General features: G+C 49.8%; 2 protein-coding genes across 2 annotated transcripts; one reads left to right on the forward strand and one right to left on the reverse strand.

Moving 5' to 3' along the window:
* Positions 1–267: 267 nt before the first annotated feature.
* LOC114243390 (uncharacterized) lies at positions 268–14,719 on the forward strand. Its single transcript, XM_028174864.2, has 12 exons — positions 268–460; positions 2,094–2,300; positions 3,491–3,622; positions 5,278–5,439; positions 6,957–7,147; positions 8,362–8,468; positions 9,614–9,745; positions 10,172–10,277; positions 10,737–10,935; positions 11,875–12,021; positions 13,062–13,222; positions 14,412–14,719. The coding sequence occupies exons 1-12, from the start codon at positions 361–363 to the stop codon at positions 14,613–14,615; spliced, it is 1,848 nt and encodes a 615-aa protein (XP_028030665.2). The 5' UTR covers positions 268–360; the 3' UTR covers positions 14,616–14,719.
* Positions 14,720–19,225: 4,506 nt separating this feature from the next.
* On the reverse strand, positions 19,226–22,458 carry LOC149499692 (uncharacterized). Its single transcript, XM_089739130.1, has one exon. The coding sequence runs from the start codon at positions 21,607–21,609 to the stop codon at positions 19,240–19,242; it is 2,370 nt and encodes a 789-aa protein (XP_089595256.1). The 5' UTR covers positions 21,610–22,458; the 3' UTR covers positions 19,226–19,239.
* Positions 22,459–24,700: the final 2,242 nt, after the last annotated feature.

A 24,700-nucleotide genomic window follows, 5' to 3' on the forward strand; every position in this document is an offset into this window, starting at 1 on the left:
TAATGTTAATTTTAAATGCCCAGCGAAGCGGACGGGTACAGCTAGTAATCAATAAAAGTTGTCCGTAAACGCCTATTAAGCATGTGTTGGCTTAGAAAAATATTAGCCCACAAAGTTTTGACCACGACATGGTCGTAAATTTTAGCTTCGTCTTCACCACAGGCCTCGTCCAAAACGACCGAACAAAACACAGAATTGTTTTATTTAAAGCATTATCACATGGAACGGAACGTCCAGTAACATTGACACAAAAATTATCTTTAGTTTCCGTTTGGCAGTTGTATTCGCTGTCCTAAAGCGAAGTAGACTTGTGCCTTTTTTTTAGCAAATAAAATATAATTTAAATTTCTTTTTTGTTAAATGTTATTAGTTAATAAAATGAAACGGACTGTGTTTGTATTCTGGTTACTCGCGTGTGTGTGTACAGTTAGAACGGATAATTTCACTTATAGTTACAAAGGTGAGCAATTGAATGTATTTAACACTACATAGTATAAAACAAAGTCGCTTTCTCTGTCCCTATGTAAATTATCTTAAATCTTTAAAACTACGCAACGGATTTTGATGCGGATTTTTTTAATAGATAGAGTGATTGAAGAGGAAGGTTTATATGTATAATAACATCCATTAAATAGTGGAAAAATCAATATTAAATTACATTTTCCGAAGCGAAGCGAGGGCGGGTCGCTAGTTTTTAATATAAGTCAAAGAATCGTTGTTAAAGCATAAACGGCTAGGACACTCGTATCGAGCGACTATTACGAGATTCAAATCTGAGATATACCAATTTTATTATGTAAATACTTCGAACGACTTCAAAGATGAAGGAGAAACAAAATTTCTGGCTTTAGAACGTATTTTACGCATGGATGTCTGTCTGTACGTCAAACACGAAACTATTTTTTTTATTTCTTAGATGAGTGGACGAGCAAACAGCCCACCTGGTGTTAAGTGTTTACTGGAGCCCGTAGACATCTACAATGTAAAATGCACCACCCACCTTGAGATATAGGTTCTAAGGTCTCAGTATAGTCAGAACAGCTGCCCCACCCTTCAAACCAAAACGCATTACTGCTTCACGGCAGAAATTGGCGGAGCGGTGGTACATACCCTTGCGGACTCACATGAGGTCCTACCACCAGTGATTACGCAAATTATAATTTTACGAGTTTGATTTTTATTACACGATGTCATTCCTTCACCGTGGAAGTCGATCGTAAACATTTGTAAAGTACGTATTTCATTAGAAAAAATTGGTACCCGCCTGCGGGATTCGAACACCAATAATACATCGCTAAATACGAATGCACCGGACGTCTTATCCTTTAGGCCACGACGATTTCAAAAAAGTGAAACACGAGACATTAAATCTAACTCAATAATAATTGTGTAAGCAACTCCACCCTTCAAACCAAACCGCTTTACGGCATAGTAGGCACTTAATAAACAGATTGGTTGTACTTACCCATACACGCTCACAAAACCCCGTACCAGTGAATATATAAAATGAAAAACCTTCCTACAATTTACGCGAATATTTAAATTAAAAATTAAAAATTTTTACCAAAAAAAAAAATCATAATTACGTACACTAATTCATTTAAAACATCGACACGAACAATTTTAATAAAATAAAATTTAAGGTTAAAATTATAGATACAAGATTTTATTTTTAAATACTCAATGAGTACACACACATCACAAGCGGAATATTGCAGCTTACCTCAAGTTTAAGATTGAAATCACAATGGCATCGGCCGAGACGATGGTGGATTCGCGACACGTAGTACTACTCCTCATCTATCTCCGCAAGTAAATACTGGTGACAGGACCTCTTGTGAGTCCGTGTGGGTAGGTACCACCGCCTTGCCTATTTTTGCCGTGAAGCAGTAATGCGTTTCGGTTTGAAGGGTAGGGCAGCCGTTGTAACTATACTTGAGACCTTAGAACTTATATCTCAAGATGGGTGGCGCATTTACGTTGTAGATGTCTATGGGCTCCAGTAACCACTTAACACCAGGTGGGCTGTGAGCTCGTCTACCCATCTGAGCAATAAAAAATAATAATAATAACGCTGAACTGTCTTTTTCCAGATGCGATGCGCTGTAAAGAGCATATCTGTAGACACGGTTACAGCTACGAAACTTTCTACCGGGTGGACGCGAACGAAATGAGAAGCATCAACGTTGACCCTCATTCAGTCTTCGAGATGCACATCGCGATCCAAGCCGCCAGCAACGGACACATAGTGCTCTCTGAAATCCCTAATCCTGGCGTCAGTGATCCCGTTTACGAAATTGGTGAATATCTATTACAGTCTATAATATACTAGCTGACCCGGCAGACTTCGTAGTGCCTCAATCGATAAATAAAAGACCTAGGCTTTTGTATAAAATAAACTTAAAACAAACAAAAGGAATCCGTCTGACGGAGGACATATCAAAGGAAAAACAAAATTGTTATTTTTATTTCATTTCGAGCAATTTCATATTTATCTACCTTTTAAACCTTCTCTGGACTTTCACAAATAATTCAAGATAAAAATTAGTCAAATCGATCCAGTCGTTCTCGAGTGTAGTATGTAGAAAAAACTAAACAAAACTACTGTCGACAATATAGATATTTTAAATAGTTGAAGTGATTATAGAGTATCTCTCGAAGCGACCATTAGAATAACATTTCTATGAGAAGAAAAAATACTGGTCTATTAATGATATAAAGCCGTAGCAAACCCAATGAGTGAGTAATTTCTAATGATTTTTATCCTTCATTAAATATTCTAATTGTAATTTGGAATATTCTTGCTATAAAGTATTGTTATGCCATACTAACAACGCTATCTAGTTTTTTTTCGTTAACTTGGATGTAAATCTTTACAGAATTATAGAATTGTTACGTTCATTTTATTATGGAAGTTGAATCAATACAAACCAGTGCGAATATTAAATGCGTATATAAATATATATAGGTAATTGTCTTGTGAGAACATTTTATGTGCATTGTCTACCTCAACTGTTAGTGCGATTATAGGAAATCCCAGCAATATATTTCATTATTCAGATGTCATTAGCAATAGGGAAATAATAACCTATTGCCTTTAGATACGTAAAACTGTAATCGAAGATTCGCGTGTTATTTACACTACAATTTATTACTCGCCGGATCTTCTCAGTGGGTCGCGTTTCCGATCCGGTGGTAGATTCTGCGAAGCACTGCTCTTGTTAGGGCCAGTGTTAGCAACACTTCCGGCTTGAGCCCCGTGAGCTCACCTACATGTTAGGGTGAAATAGCCTCTCAAGGCTATCAGTATAGGTAGGAAAAAATCTAGATAGAGATTAGATATAAAAACAATACTTTGAGTAATCAATGAAAAATGTAATCAAGCTACAGCGTCGTAGCCATGTCACATGCTCACATTCTGGAAAAAAACAGCTGTATTAAAACAGCTTTTAAATCGTGATTGATAAAGTCGAATTTGCTATGTATTCAGTGGTCGGCGGTGGAGGGAACAAGTTCACCGAACTACGCCGCAACCTGCGACGCAATGCCAAGAGCTCCGTCACCACACCCCAAATATTGTCCCCTATAGAACTCAGAGGCTTCTACATCAAAATATCTGAAGGTGAGTCCGACTGTAACTGGATTTGCGGTCGCTTCGGACACTATTCGAGTATCCCCGATGTAAATTTCGGCTTATCCCAAACTTTGCGATGTTTGGTAAGTTTTACGCTGTTAGCGAAATTTGAGGTAAGTCGTATTTCGAATTTGATATAATCCTTGAGAGTTCAATGACAATACTGACACGAAATTTTGTCACAGTTTTGTTAGGTGAGGTTAAGCGAACTGGTGATAAGACCTTTTGTGAGTCCGCACGGGTAGGTACCACCACCCTGCCTATATCTGCCGTCAAACAGTGATTCGTTTCGGTTTGAAGGATGGAGCAACCGCTGTAACTATACTAAGACCTTAGAACTTATATCTCAAGGTAGGTGGCGGCATTTACGTTGTGAATGTCAATGGGCTCCGGTAACCGCTTAAAATCAGGTAGGCCGTGAGCTCGACGAATAAAAAAAAAAAAAAAAAAAAAAAGTGTGTGTCCGCTCCGACGCACGACTGGAGTTTACTGGATATAAAAAATTAAACGAAACAATACGAGAAATAGTTCTATATTACGACAACACGATACACTACAGATTATTAACAAATTAACGAGACACAAAACAAACGACTAACAAATATATGAAAATACAATAATGAGAGAAACGCGCGATCAGTACGAGGCTTTGTGGCGGACTGCCGGCGCATGTACTAGCATGTCACACGAAATGCGCATAACGCATTTCGTGTGACATGCTAGTACGATTTTGGTCCCCATAATTTTCATACCCCGGGCCTATATATGTAAATCGATTCTAAAGGAGTAAACTCCAAAAAAGGTTTTTTTATCAAGCGACAAAACGACCGCTACTGGACACCCTATTGACTCTCAATCAATTGCTTTACTTTACTATATACCACTATTACTAATGACTAGTGGTAAATCACTAAAATACATGAAACGCCAATCCACCAAACTATACGACGACGGAGTGCTCTTGACTCTGAACTATGACGCTGTTCAAATTCAGCGAGCCAGGTGCCAATTTAACCTAATTCATATAAAATAACCGAGGCATTTAAACATTTTGCACCAGTAATATTGATAGGCATGTTGTGAACTTACACGGAGTGATGTCTGTTATGGCCTAGAAGCAGACAGACATTGCGGCTTAAGATCTAGACTCGGTGTTTCCCAAACTTTATTGTGCCTTGCCCTACTATAATAATTCTATAATTTTTTAGCCCCCCATACATAATTTCAAACATTGAAAAATTTATTTGACATATTTGACATATACATAAATGATAGGTTTAAGAAGAAATCACTATGAAATTGTAATCAGAGCACAGTAAGTAATATTTCAAAACATATGATAAAAAACCGAAATTTAAATTCAATTTAACAGATTTTTTATATATTTAGTGCGATTGCCCCCCTTTATTATCAAAATGTCCCCTTGTGGGGCATGGGCCCGAAGTTGGGAAGCACCGGTCTAGACAGTACAATTGGCAGTAAAATATAAGTGGCAATCGAACGTCATGTTTCAAAGTGGATGACAGCTATTTTCTTGAATCTATAGCTTTGACTAATCTGTCACCATCAGGATGACCGTAATAACATCTAACCGTCGAAGCGTTGATAATACAAAGAACCTAACCAAATCCCCTGTCGAACAGATGGCCTGGTAGAATTCGGTAGAGAAGGACAGGTACTACCTTTGATAAGCTTCAATGATGTCGACCCATTATCCGTCAAGTACTTCAGCTTCGCGGCCTGGAACGGCGTTGAAGCCAAATTCTTATACGACTGCCCTATACCCGGAGACACGTCTATTGAAGGTGAGATTTCTTTAATTAGATTTTTATTTTTTTATTTAGAGTAATTAAACTTTTTTCGCCGTGTGTTGCATGTCGCGTGACGCTTGGCCGCGGAGTAGGGATAAAGTGAAAGGCGCTCGTCAGAGCAGCCAAGACCAATATGGCGGCGCCTATAATTCGCAGCAGCTGACCGTGTAGTGTATAGACTATTACTCATTTGTGCCAGTGCTCCACGCTATTTTGTTTTTTTTTGTCAGTGTTTAATGTAAATATTGTTTGTCAGAGTTAAATGTCTATAATGTGAAAAAAAGTTTCACTTTTGCCGTGGTTTCATAAAACCACACAATCCTTTTTTATTTAGAGATTTTTTATTTTATTGCTTAGTTGTGTGGACGAGCTCACAGCCCACCTGATGTTAAGTGGTTACTGGAGCCCATAGACATCTTCAACGTAAATGCGCCACCCACCTTGAGATATAAGCTCTAAGGTCTCAGTATAGTTACAAAGGCTACCCCACCCTTCCAACCGAAACGCATTGCTGCTTTATGGTAGAAATAGGCGGGGTGGTGGTACCTACCCGTGCGGACTCACAAGAGGTCCTACCACCAGTAATTACGCAATTCGTGCAGCTCATAAGTTATCGAAAATCTTTGCTTAAAATATGTTTACTAAACAAAGTTATATGTTAAATATGTTTTGATACTAATGGGACAAGACCGAGAGCACAAAAACTAAAACCTGAAGTTACTTAAGTTCTTTGCTTAACTTTACTTCTAAAGTACTTTCAAAATTACAAAAACCGACGACTAAAAATGATAAATGCAAAAAGTGAATGCTTTTCTAAGTACTCGAGATAAAACGGATTTGCTTCACGACTTGACTGTCCAGAGTAAAATATAATCAGTCAAGAAATTTTTATTGTCATACATGATCAAGTGAGCTCTTGATCTATGTGATAATTAGACGGCACTAGAGACATCACATCTTTGGAGGAGGCCTTTACCCAATATGGGGTTTCTACATAGAACTACCAAAGTGTATTAACTTAGTTAAGTGATCACACTTGTTAATAATTGTCAAAATATTTAGTAGGAAATAAAAAGACTTATTATTGGCGTCACAGAGTGATTGCAGCAACTCGCCACCGCCGCAAGTTCAAAGACTCCATCATTGTGTCAGACCTGTCTCACTCTTCAAACTGTAACCTATGATTGTTTCACGGCAGAAATAGGCATGTTAGTAATCACTACAAGTGATAGCCCATTCCGGTGAATCCCTCTAATCCCGAATACGACAGCCACTCAGTGAATCCATGCATCAGTTAACCCATGAATCAGCTCGCTGAGTTTCTCGCCGGATCTTCTCAGCGGGTCACGATTCCGATCCGGTAGTAGATTCATTCGCGAAGCAGCTGCTCTTGTGTTGTTAGGTCTCGGTCGGAGGCGCTCGAGCAGCTGTCAACCACTCACTGCCACTCAAAGAGAGGGGCTGGTATTAGTTTAGGCATCCTCCAAAAAAAAAAAAAAATTCTTTTACAGACATCCCTAACTCCCACCCAGAAGAGCCCAAGCTAACTCCTACGGACAAGTTAAAGCGGACTTTGCTAATGGGTCGGCTTCCCTCTGTCCCGCCCAATCCCGTCATGGAAGTAAAACTCGGATTTAAACTAACCAGCTTTCGGTATAACACTTTGGACTCCAAATTGACGACCACAGCGGCTGTTGTCGTGGTGAGTGCTTTTGCTTCATTGGCTTATTTTATTTGTAAATTCTGATCTAATGACTAATAATGAGTTTCAGACACTATAAAAATCGTTAGAGTCATGTCATCTAAACGTCATTAAATTAAACCAATTTTATTGTATTGTATTAAAAGATAAATTTCAAGCTTGAATTAAACTGAACGTTCACTATTGGTCGTCTTCGGTATACAACAAAAAATATTTTGACATCTTTATCGAGCCTTTTAAATATAAAGTTTCATTTTATCCGAATTCTAATAAAAAGGTTACAGTCGATTATGTTGAGTAGTTACCAGAACGAAGATACGTTACAGAGCTAACAGGCATCTCGAGGAATTAGTTCGAAATCTCAATTGTATTATTTTAATGCCCGTGTAGGCAGACGAGCATACGGCCCACCTGATGGTGAGTGATTAACATCGCTTATGGACGTGAGCAATGCCAGGGGTAGAGCTAAGCCGTTAAGTACGGTAAAGTACTTTCCACAAGCCTAGTTTGAATAAGGACATGTCATAGCGCTCGGGAAACACTGTAACGGTGACCTCATTGCAAATCTGGATGGATGGCACATGGCAAAAAAGATCTTTAGAAGCGCACTGTAGATGAACGCAATGGGTCTAGCTAGTATAGGTGAACTCTACCCCGGTGGGAAAAAACAAGATTATGGAACCATCTCGAACGGTTTCTATAGGCAACGGCTTCTGCTCCTGGCATTGCTGAAAGCCATGGGCGACGGTAAACACTAACCGTCATGTGGACAGTATGCTCGTCTGCCTACAAAGGCAATAAAAAAAGCATTTCCTCAGAGCACTCCCCATGGAACATAAGGGACAAAATACAGAGAGAACCGAAGTCCCTCCGCCGACGCACAAGTTCCAAATGATCTGGTTGCTACTGCTTCAATAGACTTCACTAGACAGTGGATTATACGTTATTACTTTATTACCGTATTAAAAGTGCTCACCACACGCCCCGAAATTGATAGCAACGCCCTCCTGGCTGAGCCCTTGCTCGCCCACCAGTCGTATAGAAACTAGAAAGGCCTCCGGGCCACCAGTAACCCCTCTAAAAAAAGATAGCAACGCAAATTCATGCACAATCGTATTAAGTACAAATCCCCTAATGTGAGTACACAAAGCGCCTTAACTTTTAGACTGCGAATCGAAACCGGACCCACAACGAATCACATATTTATTTTACAGTCATGGGCAGATGATAGCATGGCGTGGAACCCGGACAAATTCAACGGAACCACCAACATCAAATTACGACAAGGCCAGATTTGGAAACCCTCGTTCTACGTTTTAAAGTATGATATACTTTTGTCTTTGTCTGAATTAATGTAGTTGAGTGCGATAGAAAATCAGCGACAGACTATCAAATATGACATGCTGACATATGGCATCTTGACATATGGCATGCTGGCATATATCCCGCGCGCTATCTCGTCCCGCGGTCGCGTAATGATGGGCGTACGCATTGAATAGTGATGCGCCAAACGCCGAGGTGATCACTTGTATACTATTATCAACTTTGAAACATGCATTATAAATATAACGCTCTAGACTTAAACGTTCAAGGGCACAATCAAGAAAACTTCCCCACTCCGTAACATTTGTTTTTTTGACGTGACAACGTCTTATAATTCGATGGAGCCGGCTGCACGAACGAAAAAACATGACTCATGCGGCGTTACCTCGCTCTGACGCGTACATGTTTCCGTCAAGTATGAAGTTCAGTGAAAAGTGAATGTGGTGTCAATTGTTTATAGCAACGATAATTTGAAAAATGAAACCATTCCATCAGTATTTTCTTATGACGTTGTCACGTTCAACTATCGTCAGTAAACCGACTTTACAGACAACCGATATTTTTTTCAGTCCACGCACGTCTTCTACAGCACATAGGTTCTCTTCTCTCCCTCTCTCCCAAGATTCGCTACAATAACCGGCCCTGCGCAGCCTGCAGCTTTTAGCTTTGATTAACGAAGCTATGTTCATTTCGGAAGTGTAATCGATATTGATATTATAAATGTGAAATTCATTCTTGTTTGTGAACCACTCAACTGTTCTAAGCGCTAATAGCAATGGCGGATCTAGGGGGCGGTCATGGGGGTCATGACCACCCACTGAGCTGGTTCCAGGACTTAGGTGGACCACTAATTGAATATAATGATTTTATTTATATATTTTGTCACCATACAGATTTTATGTAACTACGTACCTTCAATATTTAATTAATTTAATATAATATAATAACTTTGTGTAATGGCAAACGTTTGGGAACGAACGCATCTAAATTTGACTATGTGACCCCCTCCTGGCGCCAAAGCTGGATCCGCCCTTGGCTAATAGTGAGCTGGTTCCACGATGTTATCGTGTGACATGACGAGTACAGATGACGTCTTCCATAGACGCAAAGGAAATTAGTTTTTAAAGTGTCTAAAAATTCCAGTTCGGATGGATATGGCGCGATGGATTCAACGAATCCGGATACAATTTCGTTGGCCAGCAGCGGGGAGGCGACATTGCACTTTCAGACCCAAACGCAGAACTATTGCTTCGATATAACAACGACTTACAGCAGGTAGCTTTCTTATAGACTTTCATTTGCTTATTGCATATTTCAGTGAATGATCCCAAGGCCAATATAATTTGATAGATTGAGTTCATTGAGAAGTCGTTGTGGCCTAAAGGATAAAACGCCCACTGTGCTCATATCAAGCGATGCGACTGTGTCGGTGTTCGAATCCCGCAGCCAGACACCAATTTTTCCAATGAAATTTAGAATTAGATGATTTTTGTTATAACCACAAAAAGAGGTGAGAGGCAGCCATTCTAGACATAGACACCATACAATCTATCTCATCTGAAGATTGAACCAATCACTTTTAGCTAACTCTTAAAGGACAATAAAAATAATCTTAATCTGAGTTGGGGGAGGAAAACTTAAGACGAAATTACAGGTTGATGATGGGAAACTTTTAGATAACAACTTAATGTTATACTTTAGATGGCCGCATGATGTATACCAGTGTCTGATCGTCATAGAGCCTTGGGAGGCCCACGAGAACATAAAAATTGAAATACTCGACGAGACTGATGCGAGGTTCGAAATGGTAAGCTACTGCTCTTTCGAGAAGAGAAGAGAGAAAGAAGGCAAAGTGCCTAACTTCGGTAGGCAGTGGCATGGCTCTGTTCCTGGCATTGCTGAAGACCATGGGCGACGGTAACCACTCACCATCAGGTGGGCCGTATGCCCGTCTGCCCACAAGAGAAAAAAAAAACTTCTTTCACTCCAATGTGCTTAGTGCGAGTTTTTCAACGTTCTCGAGTGCGTAAAAGTTAACTCACTCACACTCAATAGTTGGAAAAGCGCCCCTAGCGGCAAACGTTCCAAACGCCGTACAAATTTGAGTTAACTTTTACGCTATCGAGAACGTAAAAAACTCACACTAAGCACACATATGCTTCAACAAAAAATATCCATATAATTACGTAAATGCGCCACGTGAGGCACTGGTGAGATATGCCAGTCGACATGTTAAAAAGGAACCAGTCAAGTAATCACCTACTAGTTTTCAGATATTGACACTGTCATCCATAACGAATGGCAAATCATGACAGAGCAAGTCACTCTTGAATCAGCGATGTGGAACGAGATCATCAACAGCGAGGAGCCTCTGACCACCCATTTAGGTGACAAGATGATCATCACTGTGGACTTAGCCAAAAACCCTGACTTGTACAACCTGGTGTTCTACGTGCCTATGTTGGGTGAGAATCAGACTTTATAACCACCAAAGAACATAATGTGACGTTGATGAAATTATTGGACGAATTGAACTAGAAAGGCTTCAAGCGCACCTGGTGTGAAGTGGTTACTGGAGCCCATAGACATCTACAAAGTAAATGCGCCATCCACCTTGAAATATAAGTTCTAAGGTCTCAGTATAGTTACAACGGCTGCTCCACCCTTCTAACTGAAACGCATTACTGCTTTGCGGCAGAAATAGGCAGGATGGTGGTACCCACCCGTGCGGACTCACAAGAGGTCTGTGTTTTCGCTATCTAACAATAGATGACGTTATACTTCTCGAGCGCTCATGACGTTACTGGTTCCTTTGATATTCGTTTCGGCTACTCGGCGATAGAATCGAAGATTTCGAAGTCGTCGTGGCCTAAAGGATAAGACATCCGGTGCATTCGTGTTGAGCGATGTAACGGTGTTCGAATCTCAGGCGGGTTTTTACGTACTCAACAACTGTTCACGATCGACTTCCACGGTGAAGGAATAACATCGTGTAATAAAAATCAAACCCGCAAAATTATAATTTGCGTAATTACTGGTGGTAGGACCTCTTGGGAGTCCGCGCGGGTAGGTACCACCGCCCTGCCTATTTCTGCCGTGAAGCAGTAATGCGTTTCGGTTTGAAGGGTGGGGCAGCCGTCGTAACTATACTTGAGACCTTAGAACTTATATCTCAAGGTGGGTGGCGCATTTACGTTGTAGATGTGTCTATGGGCTCCAGTCACCACTTAACACCAGGTGGGCTGTGAGCTCGTACACCCATCTAAGCAATTAAAAAAAAAACAGATGGAGACACTCTTACCGGCGTAGCATGTTTCCTGAGCACCCCGGGTGGGGTGGGGGGTTCTATGGTTAAATATGTCAATCGTTAATATCATAAAATAATAAGCATTGGTACGTTCCAGTCCTAAACACGTTCGTCTTAATATCGTTCTGGACGGAGCCACTGACAATGTCAAGGATATGGTTCTACGTAGCCTGTGTGGTGTCTATCTGTTTTGGACTCTGCTACATCGATTATTTAATACCGATTCATGCGATACCTACCATAAGTAAGTTGTTTTTTTTTGTATATTTGCAGTCAAATCGCGAATTTTGAAAATGACGCATTGGGTAGAATCGTTGTCTTTGATTTAGATACATAATTATAATATTCAATATGAACCTTCAGACAACTCAGATGTTCAATGGTTATCGGACCGCACACTTCGAAGGCATAAATAAGTACATTTTTTTTTATTGCCCTTGTAGGCAGACGAGCATACGGCCCACTTGATGGTGAGTGGTTACCGTCGCCCATGGACTTCAGCAATGCCAGGGGCAGAGCCAAGCCGCTGCCTACCAGCCAAGCCGCTGCCTACCTAGCCAAGCCGCTGCCTACCTAGCCAAGCCAGTGCCTACCTAGCCAAGCCGCTGCCTACCTCGTAAAATTAGCATACTTGGGTGATATTTCGCTGAGCTTATAAATCCTAGGATAGTTTTTACCGTCGCAACACGCAACATATACAATATATGATCCAGACAACGGCGGATACACCTACCATAGTAATAACTACAATGTTGCTGCATTTATGTATATCCAAACTTATCTTGGAAATCTCGGCGAATTAGATTTCTGTCAAATGTCTTTTATTCTGTAATAGTTATTACTTAAAACTAGATATTTTATTTTAAATCTCTCATCTTTACGATTTTGGTTTTTTTTTTTTAAATGTTACGACTCCAATAGTTAACTCGAAGAAGGCTACTATTAAATGCAAGTACCGATTCGTGCAGTGGAGATCTGATAAATAATATTATCCTTATTAGGTATCACTGTTCGCGAAGTGACCCATAGACACAGCCTACTGAATTTCTCGCCGGATCTTCTTAGTGGGTCGCAATTCCGATCCGGTGGTAGATTCTGCGAAGCACTGCTCTTGCTAGGGCTAGTGTTGGCAAATTCTCTCAGGTTGAGCCCGTGAGATCACCCGTATGGGCGTAACTAGAATACCCTCTTAAGCTACCAGCGAATAAGTATGGAAAGAACCTATCACTGGCGACATGAGAAGCGAGACCATAATAGACCCTTGAGATTTTCAATTGTTTTCAGTGGTGCTGTACGTGACGGTCTTGTTTGGACTAATGACTGTTGTGATAGCCAACGTGCTCCTAATATCGAACTTCGGTGAGGCGTTGGGGAAGTCGTCAGCAATGAAACAGGTCCTGACCTGCGGCGTTGTCCGGGCAGTCTTCTGTTTGCCTTCTATGAAGGTAGGTCTTAAAAAGCGATTCAGACTTGAGTGATAAATGTTTTATTGTATAGATGGGTGAATCTGGATGGGTGGGTGAACTCTGCCTATCTAGTTTTGAGTGGTGACCAGACATCAAGGCAAAAACGATGCGATTTTAAGCCACAGGGTTGCAGTCCCAGCTGCTTTGTAAACGGATATCTCGCCCTCCCAACCGAAGCGCATGATTGCTTCCAAATAGAATAAACAGATTAGTGGTTTAACTTTTGGTGATTTGTATTTCAAACTTAATAACGGCAGAAGTTATTAAGTTTGAAAAAACTGGGAACTGGGAACTACTTAAAAAACTGGGAGCAAATCACGCACTGTCACCCGGCCCAATTTTAGGATTCCCTGTGTTATTGGTACCAGAGATTGATATACATACTTATACAAATTTACATATATATATATAGATAATAAACACCCAGACAAACAGGAAACAAACCTGTTCATCAAACGAATGTTTGCCCGATACGGGAATCGAACCCACGACCCTCGGCACAACCATCAGGGCCAAGCATATACCACCATCCTGACTATTACTGTGGTGAAGCAGTAATGCGTTTCGCTTTGAAGGGTGAGGCAGCCGTTGTACTGTACAATTAAGTCTTAAAACTCATGTCTGAGGGTGGATGGTGCCATTTACATTGTTAATGTCTAGGAGCTCCGGTAACCTTTTAAAACCAAGCTGTGATTCAGGCACCAATGAAAAATGATGTGTGGTGTCGTGGGACACCGGATAGGAACGAAGTTCCTTATTATAAAAATATTAATTTTAAGTTCTATTCGAGGTATAAAGAAAATAAAACTGGAGGTTTCGCAACAATCCACGGTCATTCGGTAACGTGCGAACTTATTGTGGTACACTTCATTCACGGTTGTTTGCATATGAGTTAGTGTATTGCGCAAACGAACGCTCAGAGGTCGTGGTCAATGAAAGATAAAAAAGATGTTATTTTTTTGTACGTTATTACAAAGCTAAGTCGTACACTGTGTGCATTACTAATTTGTACGTTATTACAAAGTGAAGTCGTACACTGTCTGCATTACTAATAAAAAACTTACGTTACGGACGTTTTTTCCCGGTTAGGGTACCCCTCCGCATCGTCCCATAAGGAATTTTGTTCCAAAAAATATCTTTACTAATTAGTTTTTTTTAATTGTCATAGAAAGCCGCCAATGGGGATTACGCGGTCCAAGAAGATGAGGACTCTAGCTACATAGTGGATTCGCGAGAAGGCGTTGAAGAGATGGAGAGGAGTGATAAAGAAATCAAATACGGTGACAAGGCCGAACTAGCGGTGGTCGTTGATAAAATCCTTTTCGTTGTCTACCTTATTGTTTTTGTCGGAATGTTGGCAGCGCATTACTGAACTTTTTTTTAATCTGTGGTCAGAGATCATTCTGTCATTGTATATTGTATGAAATTTGCATTCAATAAATCCGTTAAGTTGGTAATAAATTTGATATAAATCTTGATTTAGTTTTATTTGTGTACTAAATTCGAAACTGTCTTATAACACCGAATGATTAAAATGTTTTTAAACGATAATGAACTTTCGGCAACAGTGTAATTGTTTGTTCGTACCAAAATTCTTTATTGTTTATTTTAAATAAAGCGTCTAAATTCTTGTTAATTTATTAAGGGAAAACTCAGGCATACGAATTGTTCTGTTTTATGGTCAAATTTGAGATATCGTACTCTAAGCGAATAGTTTCATGAAATACCTGAAAATCCATCATAAATAACAGGTCTTTTTTATTGCGTTAAACAATATAAGCGTCTAAAATGATTTTATCTTATAGCATGCTATTTATGAGCATGCTATTTGGGGCTGTCAGCGCAAAAGTGGCCTTACCCACAATTCTTGCTTATGTATTGCAATTTATTTAAAACAATAATAAATTTTATTGCAAAATCGACCTATCCCTAGTTTCAATACACATAGAACAGTTGACTTTGAAACATCATTTTAGCGCGTTTTTTTTTGCTTACAAAGTATTGTAAATTCGAACCACATTATCTCCATACTAATTATGGTAAGCAAAGTATTGTAAGGGTAAATTCGAACCACATTATCTCCATACTAATTATGGTAAGCAAAGTATTGTAAGGGTAAATTCGAACCACATTATCTCCATACTAATTATGGTAAGCAAAGTATTGTAAGGGTAAATTCGAACCACATTATCTCCATACTAACTTTTTTTTTTTTTTTTTTTTTTTTTTTTTTTTCGGGTAGAGGGCCGAACCTCCTACGAGGTCCCCGCGCAAAAGGGGCGCGCGGGGTATGTGAGACTCAACGATCTGCATGGTGTTGTGAGCAGACCGCGGGCCCAAGGATTTTAGAGCCCACCCACTAAACGACTCCTCTGCACTCTTACACCCGACGTCCGATCCCCTCCGAGGTCAGAACCCGGATGAGGTAGGGGGGCTACCGCGGTCAACACTACAACCAGACGGCGCGGCTCACCCCAAGGACGCCCAGCCGACGGAGCCTTCGAGGCGAATCGAAGGCTCTGAAACGTCGGCCGTCTCGGTACGGCAGCCCGTCGGGCCGCCCAGACGGTGCCGCTGGTGTCCCGGAATACCCCGCTGGACCAGAACCAGCCTGCCGGGTCGGGACGCGATACACCGTCGACCGGTCGCTCTATTCACTCCACGGCAGCGCGCTAGAGTGCTGGTAGCGCGCCGCGCGGCCTCACCCCCTCAGGTCGCCCCTTGACCTTCACCGGGGGGAGGCCGCCACCTACAGGGGCCGGGACGTACGGGCGTATTCCCGCCTCCGGCCCCCGGCTCGACGGCGACGGATCGGTGCGGAAAGGGAAGAGCTCTCCCTCTCTCGCTCCGCCGCCTCCTTCTGCGAGATGGTGGACTCGCAGAAGTCGAGCATCGCCTTCCAGGACGCGTCGCTGCCGAGCATCGTAGCCACGACGCGCGGCAGCGAGAGGTCCTCTCCAATGACCGCGACGAGGGCGGCGCGTTGCTCGTCGAATCCAGAGCAACGCGCCAGCGTGTGTTCCGCTGTATCTTCCTCGTCGCGGTCCGCGCAGTGGTGGCACTGCGCCGTCGGTTCCCTTCCGGCTATCTTGTGCAAGTACCGGCCGAAACAACCATGGCCGGTAAGCATCTGCGTTAGCCGGAAGGTGAGGCATCCGCGGTCGCGGCCCACCCAATCCGCGAGAACCGGGCGGACCGCCTCGACGGTTCGGAGGCCGGCCGACGGGTCCGCCAAGCGGCGAGACCACGCCTCCAGCACGGACCGCCGAGATTGGAGCCTCCGCGCTCGAACTACTCCTTCGCCGGGGCGCCCTTCCCCCCTAGAGCGGAGGTCGCTACGCCACCGGTAATCGGCAGCGAGCGCCTCCGCCTCCAGGTCCCAGGGTGGCGCCCCGGCGAGCAAGCACGCCGCCTCGAAGGAGACGGTGCGGTATCCTCGGATCGCCCTGACCGCGATCGCGCGCTGCGGACGTCGCAGCGCCGCGACGTTCTCGCGGGTCAGGGCGTGGCACCATACGGGAGCCCCGTATAGTGCCATCGACCGCACCACCCCCATGTAGAGGCGGCGCGCCACCTGATCGGGACCCCCGACGTTTGGAAGCAGCCGGCTCAGAGAGCCGGCCGTCGCCATCAGTCGAGGGCCCAACTTCTCAAAGTGAGCGCGGAAGTTCCACCGACCATCCAGTTCGAGGCCGAGGTACCGAAGACCGGTCACCCCGACCCCGACGCGGACGCCTCCGATCACGAGGTGGGCACCCAGAGGCGGCGCTCGTCCCGGCCCGTGAAACATCAGGGCCTGGGTTTTGTCGAGCGCCACCTCGAGCCCCAACCGTCGGATCCTAGTGACGACGTGTGCCACGCCTGCGCACGCCAGACGGGCAGACTCCCGGTAGTCCCTCCCCGGAGCCACGACCAACGTGTCGTCGGCGTAACATATTACGCTCAGCCCGGGGAGGGGACCCCGAATGACGCCCCGCAGGACCCAGTCGTAGCCGATGTTCCACAGCAGGGGGCCCAGGACAGACCCCTGTGGAACACCGCGCTCGACGGGGAAGCGGAGCATCGCCCCACCGTGTCCGATGCACTGGATCGACCTGCCCTCGAGGTAGGAGCCGATCAGTCGGCGGAGGTATGCGGGGACGCCGTGATACTCCAGCGCCCCCGCGATCACCGACCAGGGCAGGGTGTTGAAGGCGTTCCTTACATCTAAGGATAACGCCATCGCCACCCCGCCCCGGGATACGGCTTCATCGGAGAGGGCCCGCACGCGCAGAATTGCGTCGATAGTCGAGCGGCCCTCTCTGAAGCCGTACTGCTCCGCCGAAAGATCGGGACCCGTCTCGGTCAGGTGCCGGACGATGCGGGCCGCGACGATCCTCTCGAGCATCTTGCCCGCTTCGTCCAGCAACACGATGGGGCGATAGCCCGCGGGTGAGTCCGCGGGGCGCCCGTCCTTCCGCAGAAGGACCAGTCTGCCCGTCTTCCATTTCGACGGGAACCGTCCCGACTCGAGGCACGCTTCGAAAAGCCCCCCGAGCCGGTCCCCTAGGGCCTCGAAGGCCAAGCTCCAGACCCGGCCGTGAACGCCGTCAGGGCCGGGGGCCGCGTCCTTCGCTCTCATTCTGGACACGGCCGCATGGATCTCCGCCCCCGTGATAGGGGGAGGGGGCTCCTCGGCAGCGGGAACGCTGTGGCGACGCGGAGGCGTGCCCCACGTGGCGTCCATCTGGGGGGCTCAAAGTCCCCCCCCGCTGCCGGCGGGAAAAGCGCGGAAACAATTTCCCGCAGCTGCCGAGGCTGGAGCCGCTCGGCCACCGGGAGCGCCCACGGCTGCAGTTTTCTGCGAACCATCTTGTATGGGCGCCCCCAGGGATCTTCGTCGAGCGACTCCAGGAGAGTCTTCATGCTCTGCTTCTTGGCCTCGCCGATGGCCAGCTGCAGCGCGGTCTGTTTTTGACGACAGTCAGCGTGCAGCCGGGCCGCCGTCTCCGCGAACGTAGCGTCGCGACGACGGCGGCGGCGGTGGCGTGCGCTCCGGCGGCGCGCCCTCACGCACTCCTCGCGGAGTCTTGCGATCTCGGGCGACCACCAGAACGCACCCCCACGTGGTGCTCGGGGGCCGACCCGGGGCATGGCGGCATCACAGATGTTTGCCATGGTGCCCCGGAACCAGTCGACCTCCGCATCCACGTCCGCGAGCCGCGCGGGTTTTGGCGCCCACGCAGCAACAGCGGCCGCCTCCATCAGCAACTCCTTGTTCATTCGTTTCAAGGCCCACCTGGGGAACGAACGGGGCGCACCTTGCGGGAGCTCCTCCTCACCGCGGGCGCCCGCGGCTGACGACGACGACAAGGAGGAGGCGGAGAGCTCAAATCGGACGTATCGGTGGTCCGAGAGCGTCTCCGCCCCCTCGAGTACGCGCCAGCCGCGGGTGCGGCGCACGGCGGACGGGGACGCGAACGTCACGTCCACGTGAGATTCCCCGTTCCACCGCACGCAAGTCGCGACCGTGCCTCTGTTTAGGAGACAGAGGCCGGTCGCGATCGCCCACTCCGAAAGAGCCTCGCCTCGCGAATCCGTGCGGGGGGAACCCCAAGCCGTACACTTGGCGTTGAGGTCCCCCGCGACGATGACAGGGCGGGACCCGAGGCGGTGTAAAAGCGCCTCGAGCCCGCCCAGAAACCGTTCGAATTCGGCGAGGCTCCTGTTCGGAGAAAAGTACGCCCCGATCACGACGGTCCCGTCGATCCTAGCCGCGACGTACCCGGGTCCCCTGGCCACCATATCCAAGGGGGGTAACGCCGCGGACTGTCTTAGTACGATGGCCACGGAGCCGTCGACGTCCCCCATCCAGCAGTCCTGGTCGGTGGGGACGAAGTACGGCTCCGCGGCGACAGCAACATCAATTGACCACTCCGCCATGGTGTGGACGAGGAGATCCTGTGCCCTGGCGGAGTGGTTCAAATTGCACTGGAGGAAGCGGTGGACGCAACCCATTACGGGGCTACGTCCATCGCTCCCTCGTCTGTCCCGCCCTGCGGCTCGTCTGGTGCCGCGGCGGGAACTGACTCGCCGGCTGCCCTTATTGCAGCCGGCCTCTCCTTCTTTTTATTTTTCTTGCCGCCCCTCCTCGTTTTGGTAGAGGAGGGGGCGGACTTACACGCCGGGCCCCCGGCCCGGTGGTCGGCCTTCCTTTTAGCCGCGTCGCACAAGACGCAGTGCGGCGCGGCTGTGGTGCAGGAGGCTGCCTTGTGCCCCGGTTGGCCGCAGCGGAAACACAGGTCGCTGCGGTCCACGGTCGAGGGGCACTTGGCGAGGCCGTGGCCGGTGCCGAAGCATCGAAGACAACGCCACGGCCTGCTCTCCTGCAGTTGCACGTGGGCCACTACCCAGCCCACGCGCAGCCATCCAGGGCTGTCCGAAGGCCGACCCTGTGGAGGGGTGGCCAGGAGGTTCGCCGTTGCTACCGGGCAACGCGCCCACGCCGTCCGGGTTCCGGAGTATGTCACCCGGAGCTCCCCGACTTTGACGTCGGCGAGGGCGCAGTTGCCCTGCGACGCGATGGCCGCGGCGACCTCCTCTTTCGTGGCGCACTCGTCGAGGCCCGTGATTTTTACTTCCCCCATCTTCACGGGCCGCGCGATGCGCACCACCTCGGGGTCCGGCAGGATCTCCCTCAGCCGGGCTGCCAATTTTTCAGCCGCGGCGTTTGTGTTGGGGCCGGGGCACTCTATAAGACGAGCCCCGTTGGCCGTCTGCCGGACCTTGATGCCCCCCTCCACGCCGAGGGCGTCCACATTCACGCCGCCGCGCGCCTGGGTCATCACCTCGTGGTAGGTGATGCCCCGTTCTTTAGCGGCCGGCAGCAGCTCTACGACTACTGCAGCCGACCGCGGGGCGCGCGGCCTCCTTCGTCCAGGTCGGCCCCTCGGCTCCGCTCGACCCTCTTGGCGGGGAGCGGTGGCCGCAGGGGCGGGCTTGGGGCGCGGCGCGGCAGGCACCGCTACCTTTTTGGGCCCTCGCCGCACCACCGTCGTCCAGGCCTCATTCATGTTGGCCGGGGCGGGGGGCAGCGGGCGGGGCTGGGGGGTCGGGGCCGGTTTGGCGGCGTTGACGCCCCCTTTCTTCTTATTTCGGCTCCTGCCGGGCCCCGCCTTCGCAGGCTGGGACGGGGCAGGAGCGGACGTCGGTTTCTTTGCGGGGGCTGGTTTCGAAGCCCTCGCAGCTGCAGACGTGGAGGCAGTCGCAGCGGGAATCTTCGCCGGTGTGGCTGACTTCTTGGGGCCGCTATAAGTTTTTGCGGCCACAATCCTGCGGGGTGCCGGTATAGGGGCCCCGTTTTTCGCCTCGTGAGCAAGGGGCGGTCTTGCGCGCTCGACGGTTGAACTCCTTGCCTCGAGTATTAGGAGCTGCCGTCTCTGCTCCTCAGCTTCCTGGTTTTCTTCCGCTTCAGGCGGAGGAGGGGCAGGGGCCGAGCTGCGTTGCCGCTCCATGAGGTCGGCCACCATGGTCCGCAACTCAGCCATGTCCACTCGCAGCTGCCCATTCTCCGTCCGAAGTTGGCCATTCTGGATCGATACCTCTTCAAGGCGGGCATGCAGCAGGGCCACTTCCTGTCGCAAGCCCGCCGTCTCCGTGGTTGTGGTGCGGTCCACGACGTCCTGCAGTCTCTCTTCCAGGGTCGCCGCTCCGGATTTTAGGGCCTGCACATAATCGCCTTTAAGTCCTTTAGCCGATTTTTTGGCTATAGTGGCAACCATCTCCTTGACAATATTGCACGCTCGGAGGGGGTCAGAGGGACCCACCTCCGTTAGGGAGCGCTCCAGTCGCTCGACCTCTCCCACCTCTGTCCCGTTTTGTGCCTTTCGGCAGGCGGCTCTGGACTGCGCCAAGGAGGCAGCGTCCAGTCCGCGGGAAGAGATTGTGTCGCAATCGGTGGCGGGCGGCGCCGCAGCAGCCGCCGGCCCTTCCGCCAACGCCATATATTTGGCGCTGGCGGGCTCACCCTCCGAGGAGTCGGACGGAGGAACAGATGCCGGCTGACGAGCCGACTTCCTCTTCCGCCGAGTCCGCTTTTGCACGCTGTCTGCGAACAGCACTGGCGTCTCCCGCCCACTAGACGCGTCGCCCCTCGCGGAGCTCCGTGCCGAGTACAGCGAGATTAAGCTTTCGCAGCGCTCTAGGACCACGGTTGGGACTCTGTCCCTTACGCGACCCGTGTTGTCGCCCACTACGTCTTGGCATTGTTTGCCCCCCCCAGAAACGGTGGGGCAGCGTGCGGCCGATTGCTCGACCGCACGGAGGGATTCTCCCCCCGCGGAGCGGGAGGTACCCTCCTGGGGTAATAAATCTTTAACAGGTGCCATATTTCATTTTGTCCTTTTTTATTAACCAGGGGTCGGTCCCCTGGGGTCTGGTTGGTACCCTTGGGACTGGACTCCCTCCAGCCATTCATCCCATCGCCGGGCACCAGAGCTTAGGATTGGGGCATTTTTTAAAGAGGTTTACGTCCTCGCGGCCCCGTGCCTCGCGGCAGCGGCCCCCGTCCCCCACGCGGTGAGGATTACGGGTTGGCCGGCAGCCCGCCGAGTGCAACGAGCAACACGACAGACCACCGCCCGACGCTCAAACGAGCAACGACGACGAAGCCACGCCGGTATACCGGTACCCCCCTCTGGAGGGCGTGCCCCTGTAGCCGAAGCCGGCGACATGGCGACCAGCGGCCGGAAGATGCGTAAGCAACGCCGGCTCACTTCTCCATGAAAGGGCAGGCCAAAAGTGGCCCACCACCACCCGTGGGTTACGTCCGAAACGGGTCGGACGTGACCCGAAGAAAAAGAAAAAGGGGGAAGAAAGGGGAAAAGAGAGGGAGCCCGAGCGTCTCCAGGAGGAACACCCTTCAGCGAGTGAAGGGCGTGGAGAGCCCGCAACTCCCCCTGCTGGTTTTGGTCCGCGTCATCCGATCTCTTTCGTTGCAAAGCCTAACTAGGCTACCCTACTCCTACACCTAGCCTACCTACCTAACACCTAGAAATCCTTGCAACGAAAAAGACCGGACGATACCCCTGGGAGTGGGACTGTTCCCAGAGGATCCCGTTATCCGCCACCTACGGACGCGCCCGGTGGAAGTCCAGCAAAACTCCCCCACAGACGGAGCCCCCGGCCACGCAGAGTGCGCGCCGGGGGGCCCGCCCAGGTCCCTCGGGATCTCCATACTAACTTTTTTTTTTTTTTTTTTTTTTTTTTTTTCGGGTAGAGGGCCGAACCTCCTACGAGGTCCCCGCGCAAATGGGGCGCGCGGGGTATGTGAGACTCAACGATCTGCATGGTGTTGTGAGCAGACCGCGGGCCCAAGGATTTTAGAGCCCACCCACTAAACGACTCCTCTGCACTCTTACACCCGACGTCCGATCCCCTCCGAGGTCAGAACCCGGATGAGGTAGGGGGGCTACCGCGGTCAACACTACAACCAGACAGCGCGGCTCACCCCAAGGACGCCCGGCCGACGGAGCCTTCGAGGCGAATCGAAGGCTCTGAAACATCGGCCGTCTCGGTACGGCAGCCCGTCGGGCCGCCCAGACGGTGCCGCTGGTGTCCCGGAATACCCCGCTGGACCAGAACCAGCCTGCCGGGTCGGGACGCGATACACCGTCGACCGGTCGCTCTATTCACTCCACGGCAGCGCGCTAGAGTGCTGGTAGCGCGCCGCGCGGCCTCACCCCCTCAGGTCGCCCCTTGACCTTCACCGGGGGGAGGCCGCCACCTACAGGGGCCGGGACGTACGGGCGTATTCCCGCCTCCGGCCCCCGGCTCGACGGCGACGGATCGGTGCGGAAAGGGAAGAGCTCTCCCTCTCTCGCTCCGCCGCCTCCTTCTGCGATATGGTGGACTCGCAGAAGTCGAGCATCGCCTTCCAGGACGCGTCGCTGCCGAGCATCGAAGCCACGACGCGCGGCAGCGAGAGGTCCTCACCTATGACCGCGACGAGGGCGGCGCGTTGCTCGTCGAATCCAGAGCAACGCGCCAGCGTGTGTTCCGCTGTGTCTTCCTCGTCGCGGTCCGCGCAGTGGTGGCACTGCGCCGTCGGTTCCCTTCCGGCTATCTTATGCAAGTACCGGCCGAAACATCCGTGGCCGGTAAGCATTTGCGTCAGCCGGAAGGTGAGGCATCCGCGGTCGCGGCCCACCCAGTCCGCGAGAACCGGGCGGACCGCCTCGACGGTACGGAGGCCGGCCGACGGGTCCGCCAAGCGGCGAGACCACGCCTCCAGCACGGACCGCCGAGATTGGAGCCTCCGCGCTCGAACTACTCCTTCGCCGGGGCGCCCTTCCCCCCTAGAGCGAAGGTCGCTACGCCACCGGTAATCGGCAGCGAGCGCCTCCGCCTCCAGGTCCCAGGGTGGCGCCCCGGCGAGCAAGCACGCCGCCTCGAAGGAGACGGTGCGGTATCCTCGGATCGCCCTGACCGCGATCGCGCGCTGCGGACGTCGCAGCGCGGCGACGTTCTCGCGGGTCAGGGCGTGGCACCATACGGGAGCCCCGTATAGTGCCATCGACCGCACCACCCCCATGTAGAGGCGGCGCGCCACCTGATCGGGACCCCCGACGTTTGGAAGAAGCCGGCTCAAAGAGCCGGCCGTCGCCATCAGTCGAGGGCCCAACTTCTCAAAGTGAGCGCGGAAGTTCCACCGACCGTCCAGTTCGAGGCCGAGGTACCGAAGACCGGTCACCCCGACCCCGACGCGGACGCCTCCGATCACGAGGTGGGCACCCAGAGGCGGCGCTCGTCCCGGCCCGTGAAATAACAGGGCCTGGGTTTTGTCGAGCGCCACCTCGAGCCCCAACCGTCGGATCCTAGTGACGACGTGTGCCACGCCTGCGCACGCCAGACGGGCAGACTCCCGGTAGTCCCTCCCCGGAGCCACGACCAACGTGTCGTCGGCGTAACATATTACGCTCAGCCCGGGGAGGGGACCCCGAATGACGCCCCGCAGGACCCAGTCGTAGCCGATGTTCCACAGCAGGGGGCCCAGGACAGACCCCTGTGGAACACCGCGCTCGACGGGGAAGCGGAGCATCGCCCCACCGTGTCCGATGCACTGGATCGACCTGCCCTCGAGGTAGGAGCCGATCAGTCGGCGGAGGTATGCGGGGACGCCGTGATACTCCAGCGCCCCCGCGATCACCGACCAGGGCAGGGTGTTGAAGGCGTTCCTTACATCTAAGGATAACGCCATCGCCACCCCGCCCCGGGATACGGCTTCATCGGAGAGGGCCCGCACGCGCAGAATTGCGTCGATAGTCGAGCGGCCCTCTCTGAAGCCGTATTGCTCCGCCGAAAGATCGGGACCCGTCTCGGTCAGGTGCCGGACGATGCGGGCCGCGACGATCCTCTCGAGCATCTTGCCCGCTTCGTCCAGCAACACGATGGGGCGATAGCCCGCGGGTGAGTCCGCGG

Source organism: Bombyx mandarina, chromosome 28 (genome assembly GCF_030267445.1).
Source record: "Bombyx mandarina strain Sakado chromosome 28, ASM3026744v2".
Classification (NCBI taxonomy): domain Eukaryota; kingdom Metazoa; phylum Arthropoda; class Insecta; order Lepidoptera; family Bombycidae; genus Bombyx; species Bombyx mandarina.

Bases quoted from the DNA above. Each gene is read 5' to 3' on its own strand.
- LOC114243390 (XM_028174864.2), top strand. From the start codon at position 361: ATGTTATTAGTTAATAAAATGAAACGGACTGTGTTTGTATTCTGGTTA. The intron at 7,148-8,361 runs GTGAGTGCTTTT...TTTATTTTACAG, and splicing joins CCACAGCGGCTGTTGTCGTG to TCATGGGCAGATGATAGCAT. The intron at 13,223-14,411 runs GTAGGTCTTAAA...TAATTGTCATAG, and splicing joins TCTGTTTGCCTTCTATGAAG to AAAGCCGCCAATGGGGATTA.
- LOC149499692 (XM_089739130.1), bottom strand. From the start codon at position 21,609: ATGGCACCTGTTAAAGATTTATTACCCCAGGAGGGTACCTCCCGCTCC.